General features: G+C 40.0%; 1 protein-coding gene across 4 annotated transcripts in view; it reads right to left on the bottom strand.

The window, feature by feature from the left end:
• RABEP1 (rabaptin, RAB GTPase binding effector protein 1) overlaps positions 1–24,022 on the bottom strand; it is a 111,927-nt gene that overhangs the window by 51,106 nt on the left and 36,799 nt on the right. For 3 of the 4 annotated variants that reach the window (XM_008010014.3, XM_008010011.3, XM_073004624.1), the window contains exons 2-3: positions 22,299–22,427; positions 815–1,018 (exon numbers count right to left, since the gene is read on the bottom strand). In XM_008010014.3, coding sequence (XP_008008205.1) covers positions 815–1,018; positions 22,299–22,427 — 333 coding nt within the window. The remainder of the gene's footprint in view (positions 1–814; positions 1,019–22,298; positions 22,428–24,022) is intronic. The other variant, XM_008010013.3, reaches the window with a different exon arrangement.

Genomic DNA, 24,022 nt, shown 5'->3' with positions numbered 1-24,022 from the left:
CCTACCCTAGCCTAGGCCATTCTACCCAACACAGTGCAGTGAAGATTTCATATACAAAGTTTCTTAAAAAATCTAAGCCAGGCCGGGTGCGGTGGCTCACACCTGTAATCCCAGGACTTCGGGAGGCCGAGGCAGGTGGATCACCTGAGGTCAGGAGTTCAAGACCAGCCGGACCAACATGGAGAAACCCTGTCTCTACTAAAAATACAAAATTAGCCAGGTGTGGTGGCACATGCTTGTAATCTCAGCTACTCGGAAGGCTGACGCAGGAGAATCGCTTGAGCCCGGGAAGCGGAGGTTGCAATGAGTAGAGTGAGCTGAGTGCACCCCAGGCTGGGCAACAGAGCGAGATTCCATCTCAAAAAAAAAAAAAAATTCTAAATCATATGGCCAAACTACACTGGAAGGGCAATAATTAGCTGAAGCTCATCAATGTAAACAGTTACTTTACCCTTTGCATGGCAGCTCTCTCTACTCCAGCACATTCCTTGTGCCCATACAGCTTTATTCTTTGACATTACTAGCCTGCCTCCTAGAAGAAATCGACTTTTAAGCCTTACAAAGTACAGTCCTCATTTAATGCATTATCTCTATAACATTCCTATTATAACTCTCCATTATTAAGTTAGATAGGACTGATATACCCATTTATGTTACCAGTGACTTCTCTTTTACCTGAAAGTATATCTTGATGATGACAGTACATGAAACCACAAATGAAACTCTGGATATATTTTAAGATTCTCTGAAAATATTCTCAATCATCAGAATCGGGTACCTTAGAAAATCAAAAAATTGATCTGTTTGTCTTTACCTTTCATAACAGCCTGAAGTGAAGCAACTTCTTCTCTCCACTGCCTTTTCACTTCATCTATAGCTTCTTGCTTGGTGTTCTCAGAGACTGTGGCAATCGCCTTAATATTCTCCATCTCTGCTTGAGCTTCCCACAGCTGGGTTCGAAGGTGTCCCAAATCATCTTGTGCAGCTTGTAATACTGCATTTTGCCTCTTCAGATCCTCTGGAGAGAAAAGTAAAAGACAGTCCATTAATGTTCACTTTCATCAGACTGGCATTCCGATAAAGAAATAAGGTATTAAATTTAAAAATATAAACATACAAAATGACACCCTTTTAATAGAGATGAGACTTAAGGTATGCTGGGTATCACAAACCAATTGCTACTATCTATCTAATGATCCAGTGGTTACGGTCATGGTTTTAAAGCTCAATTTACACATTCCCATCTGCTGACTAAATGAACTTGGTCATGTTATTTAATCTCTCTGGCCTACGTTTCCACATCTGCAAAATGGAAGTTAAAAATAGCCACCTCACAAGGTTGTTGTAATGATAATTTATTGGAAATGCTAATTAGTACAGTACCTTCTACAAACATTCAAAAGATGTTTAATAAAAGAGAAAAGAAAGTCAGAGCACATGGCAGTCACTAGACCTATGTTCTTTAAAGTTAGCATTAATTTCTCAGCTCCTTCTTACTATCTTTTAAATACTAAGTTGATGTAATGTGCCTCCTACATGGTTTAAGCCCAGGCAGAACATATGTTTGGCCAAACTGACTTCAAAAAAAAGATGAACTTACCAACAGTACATGGGGATGTGTGATTGTTTTCCCATACCCTTAACAACAGCCACTATTTTCCATCTTTTAAAAATTCTTGTAAATATCATGGGTAGCAAATGGTCATTTTAATCTACATTTTCCCTGTTAATAAGGAGTTTGAGCATCTTTTCATATATTTACTACTGACTCATTTCCTGTTTGGTGATATTCTTTACATTTGCTTCTAATGAATGATCTTCCTTCTGATCTGTAAGAGCATTTTATATATTCTGGATATTAAATCTGTCTTCTCTTACAAAACTTTTCCCAGTCAGCTGCTGTGTTTCTTAAAAAAAAAAAAAAAAAAAAAGTTAAGAGATAGGGTCTCAATTGTCGCCCAGGCTGGAGTGCAGTGACGCAATAATAGACCACTATAACCTCAAATTCCTGGGCTCAAGTGATCCTCCCACCTCAGCCTCCTGAGTAGCTAGGACTGCAGGCCTGCACCATCATGCCCAGCTAATTTTCGAAATTTCTTGTAGAGACAGTTTCACTATGCTGCCCAGGCTGGTCTTGGCCTCCTGGGCTGAAATGATCCTCCCGCCTCAGCCTCCCAAAGCGCTGGGATTATAGGTGTGAGACACCGCGCCCAGCCTTACCTTATATCTTTTAGCATCTCAACTTGTAAGGAATTTATGAAAAAAAAATTGTTCATCTTTGTAAAATTATCAATTTCCTCTCCAAAGCACAATAACTAAGCCAAACTGACCAAGAAAATAAACTGATTTAAGATCTAACCCTACCACTAACCAGCTGATGACTTTAAGGAAATCACAAGACTCGCAAGCCTCGGTTTCCTCATGAAGACAGTGGCAATACTTTCTTGCATAAATTTCTAACTACTCACAAAAATCCAATAGTAAAATAAAAGAACTTTTAAACGTTGTGAAACATTCATTGTTATCAAACAATCACAGGAGTTAATGATTTGGTAGTCCAAGTTAGAGAGGGAAATACCTAGTCATGCTAAGTTGTTTTGAAATCTTTACTCTCTCAACATCAGTTTCCATCGCTCTTAAAATACTCTGAATCTCTAGCCAAAGACAGTTTTAAGAACATTAATTACAAAAAGGAATTGTGTAAAGTCGCTTAAAGACAGACACCTAGGAAGTCGTGGTAGGCATGCAACTAGGACTAACCCAGAAAGTTATAAACACATGAAACCACAAAGGAAAGGTTTATGTGTGTCAACTCTATATTCTGAATGTCGAACTGTTTCATAATAAAAAGTGAAAAAAAGAAAAAGCATTATTTCTGGGATATTTTATTCATTTTTGGGTACTACAATTTTTTCAAGGCTCAAGTTTATATACTTAACAGGTCCTCGTGCTAATTACCTCTGGTACTTTTGATTTGTTGGAGATTACCCAGAGGTATTCACTACCATGCTGTTATTATGAAAAGAAAAACTATAAACAAATACCAAACCTAAATATCCATTTTTGGCACTTAAAAGTGAAATAGGGTCTGGAGGAAGACTTGGTCAACACTAACTTTAGTTATTATATATGAATATATATTATATATGAATGTTATATTTATATAAATAATACAAAAAAACAGGAGACGAACAGAAGTTTAAAATAAAGTTAGAAAATCTTAATTTTTTGTAGTAAAGCATTTCAAACATGTTTGTCAATAGTAGGAGTTCCAACATTCGTTTATTGCTTTTACTGCTGTATGTGTAATTATAAAAATGTTCAAGCATATTCAGAAGTTGAGGGTATAGTACAACAATCCTTCATACAGCTTTCACCAAGACTCAACAGGAATCAAGATTTGCCAGGCTTATTTATTTATTTTTTGAGACAGAGTCTCACTCTTGTTGCCCAGGCTAGAGTCTAGTGGCACGATCTTGGTTCACTGCAACCTCTGCCTTCTGGGTTCAACAGATTCTCCTGCTTCAACCTCCCGAGTAGCTGGGATTACAGGCACGTGCCACCACGTACGGCTAATTTTTGTATTTTTAGTAGAGACGGGGTTTCGCCTTGTTGGCCAGGCTTGTCTTGAACTCCTGACCTCAGGTGATCCACCCGCCTCAGCTTCCCAAAGTGCTAGGATTACAGGCGTGAGCCACCACACCCAGCCTGCCATGTTTATTTAAACTATCCTTTTTCTTTCCTGTAGTATTTTAAAGCCCCAGAAATATTACATTATCTAACGTACTATACAGATGCATCTCTAAAAATATGGAGAGTTTCTTATATAAACAAAGTGCCACTGTCACACAAAACAAAACTAACGACTGCCTGATAACTAATACCAAATCTCTGGTAAAACTTCTACAATTGAACAAAAAAAAAAAAAAAAGAAAGTCTTTCTGAATATTTTAAGATCAAAACAAGATTCGGCCGGGCGCGGTGGCTCAAGCCTGTAATCCCAGTACTTTGGGAGGCCGAGACGGGCGGATCACGAGGTCAGGAGATCGAGACCATCCTGGCTAACACAGTGAAACCCCGTCTCTACTAAAAAATACAAAAAACTAGCCGGGCGAGGTGGCGGGCGCCTGTAGTCCCAGCTACTCGGGAGGCTGAGGCAGGAGAATGGCGTAAACCCGGGAGGCGAAGCTTGCAGTGAGCTGAGATCCGGCCACTGCACTCTATCCTGGGCGACAGAGCGAGACTCCGTCTCAAAAAAAAAAAAAAAAAAAAAAAAAAAAAAAAAAAAAAAAAACAAGATTCAAGTACTTCATTTGGTTACACTAATGATTTTTTTTTGAGACAAAGTCTCACTCTGTCGCCTAGGCTGGAGTGCAGTGGCGCAACCTCTGCCACCCGGGTTCAAGCGATTCTCCTGCCTCAGCCTCCCGAGTAGCTGGGATTACACCTGCCACCACACCTTGCTAATTTTTGTAGTTTTAGTAGAGACAGGGTTTCACCATCTTGGCCAGGCTGGTCTTGAACTCCTGACCTTGTGTTCCACCTGCCTCGGATTCCAAAGTGCTGGGATTACAGGCATGAGTCACTGCGCCCGGCCATTTTTTTTTTTTTTTTTAAGACAGCGTCTCACTCTATCGCCCAGGCTGGAGTGCAGTGATGCAACCTTGGCTCACTGCAATCTCTGGCTCCCAGGCTGAAGTGATCCTCTCACCTCAGCTTCCCACGTAGCTGGGACTATAGGCATGTGCCAATACACCCTGCTGATTTTTGTATTTTTTGTAGACAGGGGGTTTTGTCATGCTGCCCAGGCTAGTCTCCAACTCCTAGGCTCAAGTGATGTGCCCTTACAGGCATGAGTCACTAGGCCTGGCCTATACTAATGCTATAAAGCATTATAAACTACTTGAAGAACAGAAACAATACAAAAAGTTCTGTAATGGGCACCTATTACCTATCACCTAGACCCATCATTTTTAATATTTTGCTACATCTCCTTCCATTTCTTTTTAACTTCAGGAAACAAAACACCACAAAGACACTACCTTCCCCTGAGGTAACAACCATCAGGAATTTGGGTTTATCATTACAGTGCATATATGTTACACCTTTACTTATGCTGCAGTTTCAGGTTCTCAGCAAAACTGAGCAGAAAACAGAGGTTTCCCATATGCCCCACAGCCCTGTACATCCACACTCCTCTACAACAGGCACCCTGTACCACAGTAGCACATTTGATACAACTGATGAACCTACACTGGTACATTATCATCACCCACTTAGTTTACACTAGGGTTCACTCTTAATGTGGTACATTCTATGGGTTTTAACAAACATATAACGACATGTTCCCACCACCATAGTATCACATAAAATAATTTCACTGCTCTAAAAATTCTCTGTACTCTACGTATTCACCCCCTCTTCCTCCTACCCCTGGCAACCACTGATCTTTTTTTGTTTTGTTTCCATAGTTTTGCCTCTTCCAGAATGTCATATGCTTGGAATCATACAGTATATGGCCTTTTCAAATTGCCTTCTTTTACTTAGTAGTATGCATTAACTTTCCTCCATGTCTGTTCATGACTTAATAGCTCATTTCTCTTGAGCATGGAATAATAGTCCACTGTCTCAATATACCAGTTTATTCATCCATTAACCTACTGAAGGACATCTTCCATGCTTCCAAGTTGTGACAATTATGAATAAAGCTGTTATATTTGTGCAAGTTTTGGGGACAAAGGCTTCTCAAGTCCTTTAATTACATACCAAGGAGCATGACTGCTGAATCAAAAGGCAAGAGTATGCCTAGTTTTGTAAGAAACCACTAAACTATATCCCAAAGTGGCTACATCATTTTGCATTCCCACCAGCAATGAATGTTGTTGTTGCTCCACATCCTCACCAGCATTTTTCGGTATTGGCAGTATTTTGGATTTAGGCCATTCTCATAGTCTAATAATCTTTTCATCTACTCACTTGACATCTGTATATATTCTTTAGTGAGGTGTTTGGGTCTTTTGCCCATTTGGTAATGGGGCTGTTCATTTTGTTACCATTGCATTTTATTTTTATTGATGCATAATAGAGGTACATAGTTCAAAGTACATGTGATAATACCTGTAACTTGTAAAAATCAAACTCGGTGTAGTTGGGGTATCTATCACCCTAAATATTTGTCGGTTTTTTTTTCATCCCCATGGCACCAGGGGTTGTCTTTTCTTTACGCTAGAACCATTCGAATTCTTCTAGCTATTTTGAAATCTAGAATAGATTACTGTACTTTTTTTTTTTTTTTTTTTTGAGACGGAGCCTATATCTGTCGCCCAGATTGGAGTGCAGTGGTGCGATCTCGACTCACTGCAACCTCTGCCTCCCGGGTTCACTCCATTCTCCTGCCAAGTAGCTGGGACTACAGGCACCTGCCACAACGCCCGACTAATTTTTTGTGTTTTTGGTAGAGACGGCGTTTCACCGGGTTAGCCAGGATGGTCTCGATCTCCTGATCTCGTGATCCGCCCACCTCGGCCTCCCAAAGTGCTGGGATTACAGGTGTGAGCCACTGTGCCCGGCCAGAATAGATTACTGTAAACAAGAGTCACCCTATTGATCTGTTTAACACTAGGTCTTATTTCTTCTATCAAACCATATATTCATACCCATTAAGCAACTTCTCTTCATCTCCCCCGAGCCCAGCTTTCCCTGACCTTCGTACCACCAGTCTCGTCTGTCTTCTCACGAGCGCCCACAAGTGAGACCAGGTGACACTTGTCTTTCGGCGCTTGGCTTCTTTCATTTGACATCATGACTTCCAGTTCCATCCATGTTGCTGCAAATGACAAGATTTCATGCTTTCTTTTTCTTTTTCTTTTTTTTTTTTTTTTTTTTTTTGAGACGGAGTCTGGCTCTGCCGCCCAGGCTGGAGTGCAGTGGCCGGATCTCAGCTCACTGCAAGCTCCGCCTCCCGGGTTCACGCCATTCTCCTGCCTCAGCCTTCCGAGTAGCTGGGACTACAGGCGCCCGCCACCTCGCCCGGCTAGTTTTTTGTATTTTTTAGTAGAGACGAGGTTTCACCGGGTTAGCCAGGATGGTCTCGATCTTCTGACCTTGTGATCCGCCCGTCTCGGCCTCCCAAAGTGCTGGGATTACAGGCTTCAGCCACCGCGCCCGGCCGCTTTCTTTTTTTTTTAGACGGAGTTTTGCTCTTGTTGCCCAGGTTGGAGTGCAATGGTGTGACCTTGGCTCACTGCAACCTCTACCTCCCAGGTTCAAGCGATTCTCCTGCCTCAGTTTCCCAAGTAGCTGGGATTACAGGCACACACCACTACGCCTAATTTTTTTTTTTTTGGGGGGGGGGTTTGGTTTGTTTTTGTTTTTTCAGTAGAGATGGGGTTTCACCATGTTGCCCAGGCTGGTCTTGAACTCCTGAGCTCAGGCAATCCACCTGCCTCGGCCTCCCAAAGTGCTAGGATTACAGGCATGAGCCACCACGCCCAATGATTTCATTTCTTTTGGATATATACCCAATAGTGGAATTGCTGGATTATACAGCAACTCTTATTTTAGTCTTTTGAGGATCCTCCATACTATTCTCCACAGTGGCTGTACTAATTTACATTCCCACCATCAGTGGATGAATGCCTTTTTGATAAAAGCCATTTTGACTGCAGTGACAGGATATCCCATTGTAGTTTTGCTTTGTATTTCTCTAATGATTAGTGATGTTGAGCATCTTTTCACATACCTCTTGGCCATTTATGTCTTTTGAAAAATGCCTATTCAAATATTTTGCTTGTGTTTAAATAAGATTTGCTTTTTGGTTACTGACTTCTTTATATATTGTAGTTATTAATCCCTTATGAGATGGGTAGTTTGCAAATATTTTCTCCCATTCTGTGGCTTGTCTCTTCACTTTGTTTCCTTTATTGGCAGAGGCTTCTTAGCCTGATGTAATCCCATTTGTCTACTTTTGCCTATGCTTTTGAGGTCTTACACACACACAAATCTCTGCTCAGACCAATGTCTATTTCCCCAATGTTTTCCTCTAGTGGTTTCATAGTTTCAGATCTTAGATTTAAATATTTAATCTATTTTGACTGTTGTGTATATGGAGAGAGATGGGGCCTAATTTCATTCTTCTGCAAATGGTTATCCAGTCATCCTACCACCATTTATTAAAGAGACTCTCCTTTTCTCATTGAATGTTCTTGGTGACTTTGTTGCAGATGAGTTGGCTGCAAATGCATGGATTTGTTTCTGGGTACTCTATTCTGTTCCATTAGTCTATGTGTCAGTTTTTATGCCAGTGCCATGCTGACTGGGTTACTATAGCTTTGTAGTACATTTTGATGTTATATAGTGTTGATGCCTACAGCTTTGTTATTTTTGCTAAGTATAGCCTTGGTTATTCAGGGTCTTTCCTGGTTCCATACAAATTTTAAGATTTCTTTTACTGTTTCTGTGACAAATGTCATTGGTATTTTGATAGGAATTGTATTTAATCTGTAAACTGCTTTGGGTAGTATTGTCATTTCAACAACATTAACTCTCCTAAATCCATGACCATGGAATATCTTTCCATTTGTGTGTGTCCTCTTAAATTTCTTCCATCAGTGTTTTACAGATCTTTCACTTCTTTGGTTAAATTCCTAGATGTGTGTGTGTGTGTGTGTGTTGTAGACACTGTAAATGGGATTGCTTTGATTTTTCAGACTGTTCACTATTGGTATATATTCATGCTAATGATGTTTGTGTATTGTGTGTCCTGTGACTTTACTAAATTTATCAGTCTAAACACTTTTTTAGTGGTGTCTTTAAGTTTTTCAAAGTATAAGATTGTGTCATCTGTGAACAAGACAAACTTAACTTCATGCTTTCCAATTTGGATGCCCTTTATTTCTCTTGCCTAACTGTTCTGGCTGCAATTTCCAATACTATGTTAAATAAAACTGGTTAAAGTGGGCATCCTTGTCTTGCTCCAGATCTCAGAGGAAAGGCTTTCAACTCTTCCCCATATAGTATGTTAGTTGTGGGTTTGTCATGTATGCCCTTTATTATTTTGAGGTATGTTCCTTCTACACACAATTTGATGAGGGTTTGTATCATAAAGAGGTGTTGAATTTTACTGAATGCTTGTGCAGCATCTATTGAAATAACCATACGGTTTTTGTTGTTTGTTTTTTTGAGACAGAGTCTCACTCCGTCATCCAGGCTGGAGTGCAGTGGCATAATCTCAGCTCACTGCAACCTCCACCTCCCAGGTGGAAGCGATTCTCATGCCTCAACCTCCACAGTAGCTGGGATTACAGGTGTGCACCACCATGCCAGGTTAATTTTTTGAATTTTTGGTAAAGACAGAGTTTCACCATGTTGGCCAGGCTGGTCTTGAACTCCTGGCCTCAAGTGATCCGCCCGCCTCGGCCTCCCAAAGTGTTGGGATTACAGGCATGAGCCACTGCACCTGGCCAGCCATATGGCTTTTGTTCTTGGTTATGTTAATGTGATGTATCACATTTATTTAGTGTGTATACTGAACCATCCTTGCATCCTCAGGAGTAATCTACTTGATTGTGGTGAGAGACATGGTCATGCTCTGCTACCCACGCTGGAGTGCAGTGGCACAAATACGGCTCACTGTAGCCTCAACCTCTCAGGCTTGATCAAGCAACTCTCCTGCCTCAGCCTACTGTGTATCTGGGACCACATGCACATGCTAGCATGCCCAGCTAATTTCTACTTTGAGATAGGGTCTCACTCTCTCACCAAGGCTGGAGTGCAGTGGCACAATCACAGCTCACTGCAGCCTTGACTTCCTGGGATTAAGTGATCCTCTCACCTCAGGCTCCCAAGTAGCTGGGACCACAGGCACATGCCACCACATCTTATACTTTTTAGTAGAGATGGGGGTCTCACTATGTTGCCCGGGTTGGTCTCGATCTCCTGGGCTCAAGCAATCCTTCCACCTTGGCCTCCCAAAGTGCTGGGATTACAGGTGTGAGCCACTGCACTCGGCCAGTTTTATTTTTTGTAGAGCCAGGGTCTCACTTTGCTGCCCAGGCTGGTCTCAAACTCCTGGTCTCAAGTGATCCTCCCACCTCAACCTCCCAAAATACTGGGATTACAGGCATGAGCCACTGTACCCAGCCAAAGTGGGTTTCTTGTAGGCAGCATACAGTTGTGGCTTCTTTAACCATTCAGCCACTCAGGCTTTAAATTGGAGAACTGAATCCATATACATTCAGTGTTATCTATAAGAAAGGACTTAAACTACTGCCATTGTATTGCTTGTTTTCTGGTTGCTTTGTAACTCCTCTCTTCCTGTCTGTCTTTGGGGCTAAATGATTTTTTCTGGTAGTATGTCTTAATTCACTGCTTTTGATTTTTAGTGAATCTATTATAGGTTTTTGTTTTGTTTTTATCACAAGGCTTACAAAAAACATCTTGTAGATAACAAGTTAAAGAGAAGACATCTTAAAAAACAGAAACAAAGAAAAAAGTGGGAAAAAAACCTCTACAACTTAGCTCCACTTTCCCCACATTCTGAATTTTAGTAGTCTCAACTTACACATATCTACATTACCTATCTCTGAATAGGCTGCCATAGCTATTATTGTTCTTGGTAGATTTGTCTTTTGGGCTTTATACTAGAGTTACCAATTGTAGTACTGAGAGTCTAACTCTGTCCATGTCTGAGTCTGTCCATGTACGAGTCTGTCCATGTACTTAATTTTACCAGTGTGTTTTATACTTTTTTTTTTTGGTGTCTTAGCATTTTTAAAATTTCAAATGGAAGAACTCCCTTTAGCACTTCTTGTGGGATGGGTCTAGTAGTGGTCAATTCTCTCAACTTTTGTCTGGGAAAGAATATATCTCTCCTTCATATCTGAAGGATAACTTTGTTGGATATATGATTCTTAGATGTTCAATTTTTTTTTTTTTTCTTTCAGCACACTGAAGATGTCATTCCAGTCCTTCCTTACCTTTATGGTTTGTACTGAGGAGTCTGTTGACAGACTAACTGAAGCTCCATTAGGGTTATTTGCTACTTTTCTCTTGCTACTTTTAGGATCCTCTCTTTGTCCTTGACCATTGAGAGTTGGTTATTATATGCCTTGGGGTAGTTTTATTTGGGTCAAATTCCTTTGGTGTCCTCTGGCCTTCCTGCATGTGGATATTTATATCCTTCCCAAGTTTTGGAGAGTTTTCTGCTATTTCTTTGAATAAGCTTTCTACTTTTGCTCTTGCTCAACTCCCTCTTGAAGACCAACAATTCTTAGCTTTGGTCTTTTGAAATACTTTCCTACATCCTGTAGGTCATCTTCATTGCTTTCATTCTTTTTTCTCCTCTTTGTTTTTTCAAACAGCCTGTCTTCAAGGTCACTGCTTCTTTCCTCTGCTTGATCCATTTTGCTACTGAAAGCCTCTAATGAATTTTCTAGTTCTGAGACTAGTTTAATTTAATTATTTCAATATCCTTGTTAAATTTCTCTGGTAAGCTGGGCTTGGTGGCTCACGCCTGTAATCCCAACACTTTGGGAGGCCAAGGCAGGCAGATTGAGGTCAGAAGTTCAAGACCAGCCTGGCCAACATGGTGAAACCCCATCTCTACTAAAAATACAAAAATTAGCCAGGTGTGGGGGGCGCCTGTAATTGCAGCTACTTGGGAGACTGAGGCAGGAAAATCGCTTGAACCTGGGAGGCAGAGGTTGCAGTGAGCCGAGATTGCGCCACTGCACTCCAGCCTGGGTGATGAAGTGAAACTCCGTCTGGGTCTCAAAAAGGAAAAAAATATGTGACAAATTTTTTTTTTTTTTTTTTTGAGATGGAGTCCCGTTCTGTCACCAGGCTGGAGTGCCGTGGCATGATCTCAGTTCACTGCAATCTCCGCCTCTGGGTTTGAGCGATTCCCCTGCCTCAGCCTCCCTAGTAGCTGGGATTACAGGTGCACACCACGCTTGGCTAATTTTTTGTATTTCAGTAGCGACAGGGTTCCACCATGTTGGCCAGGATGGTCTGGATCTTCTGACCTCGTGATCCACCCACCTCAGCCTCCCAAAGTGCTGGGATTACAGGCGTGAGCCACCGCTCCCAGCCTAAACTTTTTAATTGAAAAATAATAATTGTACATATGTGTTGGGTACAAAGTGGTATTCTGATACATCTATACATTGTGAAATGATCAAATCAGTGCAATTAGCATATCCATCACCTCAAATATGGTAAGTTACACATTGATTTTTGAATTCTGAACCAGTCTTGAGTACCTACACAAATGCCACTTGGCTGCAGTGTGTAACTTTTATACATTGTTGGATTGGATTTGCTAAGATATTGTCAAGGAATCTTGCATATATGTGCATGACAGATATGAGTCTGTAGTTTTCTTTAAATGTCTTTGTATGGTTTTAAGACTAGGATTATGCAGACCTCACAAAATGAGTTAGGAAGTATTCCCTCTGTTTCTATCTTCTGAAAGATTATAGAGAATAGAGACTCAGAGAGATTGGTGTAACTCATGGTATAGTGTCTTCCTTAAACGGCAGATAGAACTCACCAGTGAACACAACTGGGCATAGTGCTTTCTTTTTTGAAAGGTTATTAATCATGAAGTTGTTCCATAATTTTCTTATATTATCCTTTTACTATATATGGGATCTAGAGTGCAGTCTCCTCTTTCATTTCTGATATTAGTAATTTCTCTTGTGTTAGTAATCCTTTTTTACTTAGATTGGCTTACTGTACTTTTTTGTAACAACTTCATTGAGATATAATTCACATATTACTTTTCGCCCACCAGTAACCAATCAGTAATTTTGGTAGCATACTCCCATTGGGTATCCTCTAATTTAATTCTGACACTATTTACCTGCAAATAGCATCAGATCACACAAGCTGAAAATTCAGTCTAACAAGACTGAAGCCCACTTCTGATATCAATTGTAAGCTTCAAAATTATTTTACCTGTGTTTCTGACTGACCAGCTATAAACTGACGTTCCTACAACCATCTCCTTAGGTTTGATTAATTTGTCACTGGGCTCACAGAACTCAGGGAAACATTTATTTGCATTTACCAGATTATTGTAAGACTATTACAAAGGGTACAGAGAAAAAGGTGCACAGGACAAGGCATGTGGGAAGGAGCATGGAGCTTCTATGCCCTCTCTGGGGCACCACCCTCCAGCAACCTTCACATCTTCAGTTACCTGGAAGCTCTCCAAACCCTGTCCTTTTCAGTTATTACAGAGGCTTTATTACATGGACATGATTAAATGGCCACTAATGATCAACTTAACCTTTAGCTCCTCTCCTCTACCTGGAGGTTGGGAGGCAGGGTTGGAAGTTCCAACCTCTAATCCTGTGTCGGTCTTTCTGGTGACCATCCCCTATCCTGAAATTACCTAGGGGCTGCCAGCCATCAGTCAGCTCATTAACAAAGACACTTATCACTTTATATATTTATATATATTTTATATATATATTATATACATATATAGTATATATTTTTTATATACCCACACACACACACACACACATATATATATATATATATATATTTTTTTTTTTTTAATGGAGTTTCACTCTTATTGCCCAGGCTGGAGTGCAATAGCATGATCTCGGCTCACCATAACCTCCGCCTCCCAGGTTCAAGCAATTCTCCTGCCTCAGCCTCCCGAATAGCTGGAATTACAGGAATGCGCCACCATGCCCAGCTACTTTTGTATTTTTAGTAGAGATGGGGTTTCTCCATGTTGGTCAGGCTGGTCTCAAACTCCTAACCTCAGGTGATCCGCCCACCTCAGCCTCCCAAAGTGCTAGGATAACAGGTGTGAGCCACTGCACCCGCCCCAATTATATATTTTACAGTATCACACACATAAAACAATTCATTTAAAGTATATAATTCAATGACTTTTTAGTATATTCAATCAGACTTGTACAACCATCACCACTATCAATTTTAGAACTTTTATCACTCCAGAAAAAACCTTGTGCTCCTTCATCTCCAACTCCTCACCCCACCAACCCTAGACAACAAATATTCTACTTTCTATCTCTATAGACTGCCAATCTAGATTTTTCATATAAACAGAATCATAAAATATGTGATGTTTTCTGACTGGCTTTGTTTACCTGGCATAATGTTTTTTCAAGGTTCACTCATGTTGTAGAACTGGTACTTCATTCCTTTTTATGGGTAAGAAAAAACACATTTTGTTTATGTATTCATCAGTTGATGGACATTTAGGATATTCCTTTTTCACTATTATGAATAATGCTGCTACAAAAATCCATGTACAAATTTATGTATGGAAACGTTTTCATTTTTTGCGTGTATATACCTAGAAGTGGAATTGAGTCAAATGGTAACTCTATGTTTAACTGTTTGAGGAAGTGATAGGCTGTTTTCCAAAGCTAACATATCATTTTACGCTCCTGCCGGTGGTGTATGGGAGTTCCAATTTCTCCACATCCTTGCCAACATTTGTTAATGTCAGACGTATTAATTATAGCCATCCTAGTGAGTACTAAGCGGCATGTTTTAATTTTGATTTGTGTTTTCCTGAGGGCTAATGTCATTGATCACCTTATGACATACTTATTGGCCATTTGTGTTTCTCCTCTGGAGAAATGCCTATTCAGATTCACTGTCCATTTTTAGTTGGGCTGTCTTTTTGCTATTGAGTTGTAATGTCTTTATGTAATCTAGACCCTTATCCAATATAATAATTGCAAGATTCTGCCCCACTCTCTGGGTTGTCTTTTCACTTTATGGTATCCTTGAAAACACGAATATTTTTAATTTTGATGAAGTTCAATTTATCTCATTTTTCTTTGGTTGCTTCCACTTTTAGTGTCATACCTAAGAAAACACTGCCTAATTCAAGGTCACAAAACCTTAACCCTATGTTTTCCTCTAAGAGTTATAGTTTACCTTTTACATCTAGGTCCTTATACATTTTGAGTTAACTCTGGCAGATGGCAGGGGGTCCAACTTCATTCTTTCACATGTAGATATCCAAATGTCTCAGCACAATTTGTTGAAGAGATTATTCTTTCCCCCAGTGAACGGTTTTGGCACCTTGTGGAAAAGCAACTGAGAATGTAATTCTATTCCATTGATCTATGTCTGTCCTTAGGATAGTGCCACCTTGTCTGGATTACTGTTGCCTTGCAATAAGTTTTGGAATCAAGATGTGTGAGTCTCCAAACATTTTTCTTTTTGAAGGTTGTTGTGACAATTCTAGATCCCTAGAATTTCCATATAAATTTTAGGATCAGTTGTCAATTCCTACAAGGAAGCCAACTGGGATATTAAAAGGCACTGCATTTAATCTGTACATCAATCTGAGGAGTGGTGCCACCATAACAATATTAAGACTTCTAATCCATAGACATTATTTAAATCTCCTTTTTGTGTGTGTGAGACAGGGTCTCACTCTGTCTCCCAGGCTGAAGTGCAGTGGCACGATCTCAGCTCACTGCAACCTCCACCTCCCAGGTTCAAGCAATTCTCGCGCCTCAACCTCCCAAGTAGCTGGGAGTACAGGTGTGCACCACCACACCTAGCTAATTTTGCATTTTTAGTAGAGACAGGGTTTCACCATGTTGGCCAGGTTGGTCTTGAACTCCTAGCCTCAGGTGATCCGCCTGCCTCAGCCTCCCAAAGTGCTGAGATTATAGCAGTGAGCCACTGCGCCCAGCCCAGATCTCCTTTAATTTCTTTTAATAGTGAAGTTTTCAGAGTACAAGTTTTGAGTTTATTTTGTTAAATGTATTCCTAAATACATTATTCATTTTGATGCTATTGTAAATGGAACTGTTTCTTTAATGTCATTTTCATACATATAGCTGATTTTTGTATGATGCTCTTATATCCTGAATCTTGCTGAACTCACTTATTAGTTTTAAATAGTTTTGTAGTAGATTCCCTTGGAGTCTGTATAAGAAAGAGGATACCATCAGAGAAAAGTAGTTTTATTTCTTCCTTTTCAATGTGGATTCCCTTCCTTTTTCTTTCTTTGAGTAAGTGCCCTAGATAGATCCTCACTTCCAATGTTGAACAGAAGTGGTCAGAGTGTACATAATTGTCCTGTTTCTGGCTTTAGGGGAAAAGCATTTGGTCTTTAAACATTAAGTGTGATGTTAGCTGTAAGTTTTTTGTAGAAGCCCATTTTCAGGATGACAAAAGTTCCCTTCTATTCCTGTTTTAGTGTTTTTATCATGAAACAGTGTTGGGTTTTGTCAAATACTTTTTCTGTCTAGTAAGATGATCATATGTCTTTGTTTCTTATCCTACTGATTTTCAGGTGTTGCACCAACCTTGAATTCCTGGGATGAATCCCACTTTTCATGCTGTGTGATTCTTTTTACCTGTAGCTTAATTTGATTTGCTGGTTCTTTTGTGAGAATTTGTGCATCTATATTCCCACAGAATACTGGGCTAAGTTTCTTGTGATGTCTTCCTTGGTTTTGAGGTCAAGATAACACTAGCCTCAAAGAATAAGTGGGGATGTGTCTCCTCCAAAAATTAGCCAGGCGTGGTGGTGGCAGGTGCCCATAATTCCAGCTATTCAGAAAGTTAGGGCAGGAGAATCGACTGAACCTGGGAAGCAGAGATTGCAGTCAGCCAACACAGCACCACAGCACTCCAGCCTGGGCGACAGAGCAAGACTCAATCTCAAAAGATAAAAATTTTAAAATATATATTTTTATCAATTTCTGTATTTTGTTTCTTACACTGTTTCTTTTTTTTTTTTTTTTCCTTTGAAACAGTGTCTTGCTCTTTCACCGAGGCTGGAGTGCAGTGGCGTGATCTCAGCTCACTGCAACCTCTGTCTCTTGGATCCAGGCAATTCTCCTATGTCAGCCTCCCAAGTAGCTGGGATTACAGGTGCCTGCCACCACATCCAGCTAATTTTTGCATTTTAGTAGATGGGGTTTCACCACAATGGCCAAGCTGGTCTCAAACTCCTGACCTCGGGCAATCCACCCGCCTTGGCCTCCCAAAGTGCTGGGATTATAAGTATGAGCCACAGCACCCGCCCTATCCTATTTCTTACATCCTATATATTTCCTCTATGTTTTCTTTTTGCAAATGTCTATCTCTACTACCAGTTCTTTTTTTGTTGTTGGTTTCTGTTTTTTTTTCTGAGACGGAGTCTCGCTCTGTCACCCAGGGTGGAGTGCAGTGGCGTGATCTCGGCTCACTGCAACTTCCGCCTCCCGGGTTCAAGCAATCCTCCTGCCTCAGCCTCCCAAGTAGCTGGGACTATAGGCACATGCCGCCACGCCCAGCTAATTTTTTGTATTTTAGTAGACACACGGTTTCACCGTGTTGCCCAGGCTGTTCTCAAACTCATGAACTCAAGCAATCCGCCCGCCTCAGCCTCCCAAAGTGCTAGGATTACAGGCGTGAGCCACCGCAGCTGGCCTACTAGCAGTACTTTTAGTGATTACATAGATGGCTAAGTGCTTAGTTTTTATATGCCTAAAATACCTATTTTGCCCTCACTCTTAAATAATTTAGCAGCATATAAAATTTTAGGTTGACAGTTATTTTTTCTATGCACTTTGGAGATCTTATTTCATTGTCTTCTGGCATCTATGGTGCTTGCAAAGTATCTCCTGTAATTGTTTCTTTTCTCTGGTAGCTTTTCACATTTTCTTTTGATTCTTGATGTTCTATCATATAAAAGATGTGCCATGGTATGAATTTACTATTTTTTGTTTTGTTTTGTTTTTTGAGATGGAGTCTCACTCTGTTACCCAGGCTGGAGTGCAGTGGTACAATTTACGCTCACTGCAACCTCCGCCTCCTGGGTTCAAGCAATTCTCCTGCCTCAGCCTCCCAAGTAGCAGGGATTAGAGATGTGCACCACCATGCTCGGCTAGTTTTTTTGTATTTTTAGTAGAGGTGGGGTTTCATCATGTTGGCCAGGCTGGTCTCAAACTCCTGACCTCAAGTAATCCACCCGCCTCAGCCTCCCAAAGTGCTGGGATTACAGGCATGAGCCACCACACTCGGCTTGAATTTACTATTATTTATCCTGTTTAGTAGTCAGTATTGATGTTAAGGACTCACATTTTTTATTAGTAAAAATCTAAGTTATCTGTTCCAATATTCTTTACTATCCCTTCCATTCTCTTCCCCTGGAACTCTTTTCAGATGTGTGTTGAAGGTTCTCAATTCATCCTCTATGTCTTTATGTTCTTTCATATTTCCTTCTTTGTCTCACTAGGAGGGAGAACTCCTCAGTATTGCTTTCTAATTTACTAAAATCTCTGTATCGTCTCTACTGATTAAATCTATTAGCAAACACAAATTTCTAATCGTTTGTTTACAGTATTACTAATGGGTCTTAATTGTTAATTTTATATATTGTTTTCATTTCCATATCTAAGTGCAAGTTTATGACACTGGAACCACAGATAGCTTCCTATATCTAGTTTTTCACTATTGAAATTCTGATTAGTTAGCATAACAGCTTTATATATAAATTACAACCATGTATAAAGACTTTCTAAACACCAGTAGAAAACTTCAATGTCTTCTGGTGATTAGCTATAAGCTCTATTCCTACTATTTTTTGTCAGACTGAGAACTATATGGCCTTTTGTTCTGTGTTTCATGTAACCGTCTCTTACTCATTGGCAACACGACAAATTTCCAGAGCACAAAACAAACACTGCTGTAGTGCCAAGCTCTGTAGTTAAAGAAAAGCTAAATCAGAAAATACTTCAACAGAAAAGCAATAAAACTTTCAGAAATATTTATAACATTCCCAGCTAAAGTCGGCTTGGAAAAGAATGGGTACTAAGACCAGCCTGGGAAACATGGTGAAACCCCCTCTCTACTAAAAAATACAAAAATTAGCCAGGTGTGGTGGCTGTAGTGCCTGTAGTCCCTGCTACTCAGGAGGCTAAGGCAGGAGAATCACTTGAACCTGGGAGGCAGAGGCTGCAGTGAGCCGAGATCGTGCCACTGCACTCCAGGCTGGGCGACAGAGCAAGACTCCATCTCAAAAAAAAAAAAAAAAGAATAGGTACTAAGAAAAGAACAGACAGTAAGAGAAGTAAAAAGGTACATTTCTCATTACCGTCTGCACTTATATTTCAGCTATTCTCCAAACAAGTGCAAACACAGCTATTACAACACTAAAGCAAAAGCTGGACCTATTGGGAAAAAACCAATGTTTGGACTTTCAGAGTTACCTTGACCTGGTTTTCCTGAAAGATAAAACAAAGACTGCTGTCCACATCAAAATCCTGGTTTATACTGTAAACACCTGTGGCAATCATTAAAGACTAGATTTAGACTTCACAGTAGATACAATAAAAGCTGCTGTCTCAGGGGAAATCTTCACATTTGATTTTTATTATGATATAGGCTAACAGCCAAGACAAAAACTAAGTAATCAGCATATGACCTTTTATATACTATGCATTTTCTTTACGAATGTCTCTCAAAAACTCTCAAAAAGGATCACAGTATTTTTTTGAAATTTTGTAAAAAGCTACCCCAACTGTTTGCTATGGCCAGCTAAGTTTATTGACCGCTTTGGACAGTAAAGATACAACAGTACACAAAAAGACTATTTACTGCGTTTAGATGTCATCAATGAAATTTTAACAAACTAAGCATGGTTTTTGAACCAACTCATGTTACAAGCTCTTTAATTCACAGATCTAAAACTGCAGTTGATAATGCATTTCAGAAATGGGAGGTTCTTGGTCATTTTCATTTCTTCAGAATTTTTGGGAAAATTCAATTTTATAATTTCAAAGAAAATAAGAAAATGAAGGAACCCTAACAGCTTTACTGGAGACACAGAAAAAGAAAGCAAAACAAACAAGGTTTAGACAAGATTGACTTCAATTAGCTGTAGACAGGATGAACAAGCTACAGAGGTTTTGGTATAAGAGGTAAAGGAGAAAATGGGTATCATTAGCCAGCATCATACTGCTGGGTTTCAACTGATCATCAGAGAAAATACTACCACAACCTTTTATATATACATCGAATGTTTTACAGGTCATCTTGACAAGAATTTACCATTGCAGAAGGACAGTGGTGCTTGATTAATTCAAAAGCATAAACAAATTTTAAAAGGGAGAGGATACATTCATATAAAGATACTGAATAACCAGACAGAACTTATTTCTTTTGAGACAGCACATTGAGGCATGGGCCTGTAATCCCAGCTACTAGGGAGGCTGAGGCACAAGAGTCGCTTGAATCCGGGAGGCGGAGGTTGCAGTGAGCCAAGATCACACCACTGCACTTCAGCCTGGGCAACAGAGTGAGACTCGGTCTCCAAAAAAAAAAAAAAAGAAAAAGAAACAAATGCACATTCAAATTCCAAAACCATTTTTAAGAACAAAATTCTAAAGGAGATGTAAAGAAGAAAACTCAAGGAGGAAAACCACTGTAAAATTTCTGCTAAAAAGCTATTCATGTGTTTTTTTGTTAAACAGATGACAATGGACATTAAATCACTGATATTTTCATTCCACTGGATATGTCTAAAAGCACGAAGTTGGCCAGATGCGGTGGCCCACGCCTGTAATCCCAGCACTTTGGGAGGTCGAGGAGAGCGGATCACAAGGTCAGGAGTTTGAGACCGGCCTGACCAACATGGTGAAACCTTGTCTCTACTAAAAATACAAAAATTAGTGGGGCGTGGTGGTGCATGCCTATAATCCCAGCTCCTCGGGAGGCTGGGGCAGGAAAATCGCTTGTATCTAGGAGGCGGAGGTTGCAGTGAGTTGAGATTGCGCCACTGCACTCCAGCCTGGGCAACAGGGCGAGACTCCATCTCAAAAAAAAAAAAAGCACGAAGTTTTCATTTAAATTGTAAATATCAACAATATAAAACTTATATCCTTCACAAGCAAAAAATTTTAAACATCAACTTTAAAACGTATAAAGGTTGTAAGTATATATTTTACAGAGTTCACAAGTTAAAAAAGCTGCATGATCACTAGTCTAGAACAGGATTTCTCAAACTGTAGTACTTGAACTAGCAGTAACTGGAATCATCTATGAGCTTATTAGAAATGCAAATTTCTGGGCTCCACCCAAACATACTGTGGTTTAACAAGCTCTCCAGGTGATTTTTATCCATGTTGGAATTTGAGAGCCACTATTCTATTATAGAATAGAGCAGTTTTCAAAATTTAGTGTGCATCTGGACCCAAATTCCACAGTTTCTAACTCAGTAAATCTGGGTGGGACCCAAACATTTGCATTTCTAACAACCTTCCCAGGTGATGATAATGATGATGATGCTGTTCCACAACCACACTTTGAGAACCACTGGTCTAGAGAGCTGTGGAAGCCATATCCACATTATTCTAGGTCAGTACTCAGAATGCAAGCCCCTTCCCTGATCCTTCAAATTAGGTCCCCCACCATGTTCTCTCATGTATTTTCCTGATACAGTTTCCCTTTTTCTTTTTCTTTTTTTTTTTTTTTGAGATGGAGTTTCACTCTTGTTGTCCACGCTGGAGTACAAGGGCGCAATCTCGGCTCACCTCAACTTCTGCCTTCTGGGTTCAAGTGATTCTTCTGCCTCAGCCTTCCGAGTAGCTGGGATTACAGGCACACACCACCACACCCGGCTAATTTTGTATTTTTAGTAGAGATGGGGTTTCTCTATGTTGGTCAGGCTAGTCTCGAACTCCCGACCTCAGGTGATCCACCCGCCTTGGCCTCCCAAAGTGCTGGGATTACAGGCATGAGCCACCGCGCCCGGCCTGCAATTTCCTTTTTAACAACTCATCACACAATTACTTAACATCTGTTTGGCTCATTGAGTTCAACCAAGTTAAAGAACCACATGAATTCTGCTCCTTCTGTATACCCAACACATAAGTATAATGTCTGCCTCATAGTAGATATTAAATAAATATTTATTGACAACTGAATATTTGTTGGGTAAAACTGATGTTTCACGGAATTAAAGTTAACATAGCTAAAGATGTTATTAGAATGCCAACAATCCTAGTTTGCCCACAACTGCATCTCAAGTGTAAGAGCAATGACCGTCTCTTATCTCAAGGCTATGCAACCTAAATATCAACAGTAAGATCAAAAAACAAGGCAAAATCTGAAGAAGGCATTTTTCAACTTGTTTTTTCAATCTCATTCTTAATCTGGCCTTTAAACAGTATTCTTTTATTATGCAAGTACAAATAAAATCAAGGTTTATTCAATGATAAAATTAACACTACTACCAAGAAACTCAACACTTTGAGGCCATTTTCGCATTGAAGGTGGTGGGAGACTTATGAACTTACCCTCTTTAGCCAAATACAACTCCTTAAATTTTGCTCTCTTTTGATTAAATTCTTGTTCAAGCTGCTGTTGTGCACGTAAAAATTCTGCATTAATTTTTTCCAATTCTGCTACCCGTTGCTGAAGAGAAACTGGGGGAAAAAAATACTAGTTAACAAGTAATAACTTTTATTTATAAATAAATTTATAAAACAACAAATTAGTATTCCAGCTGCACACTGCTATACATGAAACAAGTAGTCAAGTCTCTTCCAAAAATCCACCATATGCTAGGATATTCTAATGTTAAAAAAAGTAAGACAGGCCAGGCATAGTGGCTCACGCATGTAATCCCAGCACTTTGGGAAGCCAATGCAGGTGCATCACCTGAGCTCAGGCGTTCGAGACCAGCCTGGCCGACATGGAGAAATCCCATCTCTACTAAAAATACAAAAATTAGCCAGGTATGGTGACAGGTGCCTGTAATCCCAGCTACTCAGGAGGCTGGGGCGGGAGAATCGCTTGAACCCAGGAGGCGGAAGTTGCAGTGAGCCGAGATCACGCCACTGCACTCCAGCCTGGGTGACAGAGTGAGACTCTTGTCTCAAAAAAAACAGAAAAAAAAAAAAAAGTAAGACCCTTCTATTAGACTTAATACACAACTGTAAATGAGTCATGTAAAGTGAAACCACAAATATACAGAGAATCACATAAGACCAACTTCCCCACAAAAAAAGAGCTTCTAAAGTGCCTTTGTGCAACTGAATAGCAATTCAATTTTAGAACTGTTAAATACTGGATTATTTGAGCTAATTATCCCACACATGAACCCACTGCCAATCTTGCTATTTCCCAGTTCTCTCAAATGTCACAAGCAGAATCTAATAGGTTCCCTAATAAGTGCAGCCATACCAGACTGAACTATTCTTCCAACTTCAAAATGATCCATTACCATTATACTGAGATCATAATCAAAAACCCATTCATAGAGAGATGATACAGAACTGTACATTCTATATGAACTCTCAATTACTGAGAGATAATCTGGTTTTCTTCCATGTTTTCAATATTGATCATGGTGTGCGGGGATTAGCAGACTTTTTTTTACTTTTTGGACACTATAATTTGGACTCAGTTGGTTAAATGATTGCCTTCCCTGACCAAACCCAAGGGTTCTTTTGATTGAAGCATAAGATAGGAGGTCCAGCTGTCCAAACCCCTGATCTCCTCTTTTGCCCCAACAGCATCCCAGCCTTAAAGCTATGACCATAATCCCTTTAGGGGGTATCAGTTAGTCCTAATCAACCACTAACTACTTAGGCCAGCAGAGGTCCAAGTTTCCTGCTACAAGTCACTCCAGATAACGATGATTTGCCTACAATTTTAATCAAGATCTGAGATTATCTTTGAAGGCTATCCCCTCTCCCAATCACTCACTCAATTTAATTAAGAGCTGATTTTTAAAATGTATAGAAAAAAAAGACTGGAAAAAATGTGCCAATGATTTATGTATGAGTAACAAAATTATGGCCCATTAATTTCTTCCATATGCTTTTTTATTTTTGAGACAGAGTCTCGCTCTGTTGCCCAGGCTACAGTGTAGTGGTACGATCTCAGCTCACTGCAAATTCTGCCTCCCATATTCAAGTGATTCTTCTGCCTCAGTCTCCCAAGTAGCTGGGACTACAGGCATGCACCACCATACTTAGCTAATTTCTGAATTTTTAGTAGAGACGGGGTTTCATAT

Source organism: Chlorocebus sabaeus, chromosome 16, assembly GCF_047675955.1.
Source record: "Chlorocebus sabaeus isolate Y175 chromosome 16, mChlSab1.0.hap1, whole genome shotgun sequence".
Lineage (NCBI taxonomy): Eukaryota > Metazoa > Chordata > Mammalia > Primates > Cercopithecidae > Chlorocebus > Chlorocebus sabaeus.
The sequence above is the reverse complement of the archived record's forward strand: the minus strand, read 5'-3'. Positions and strand labels throughout refer to the sequence as shown.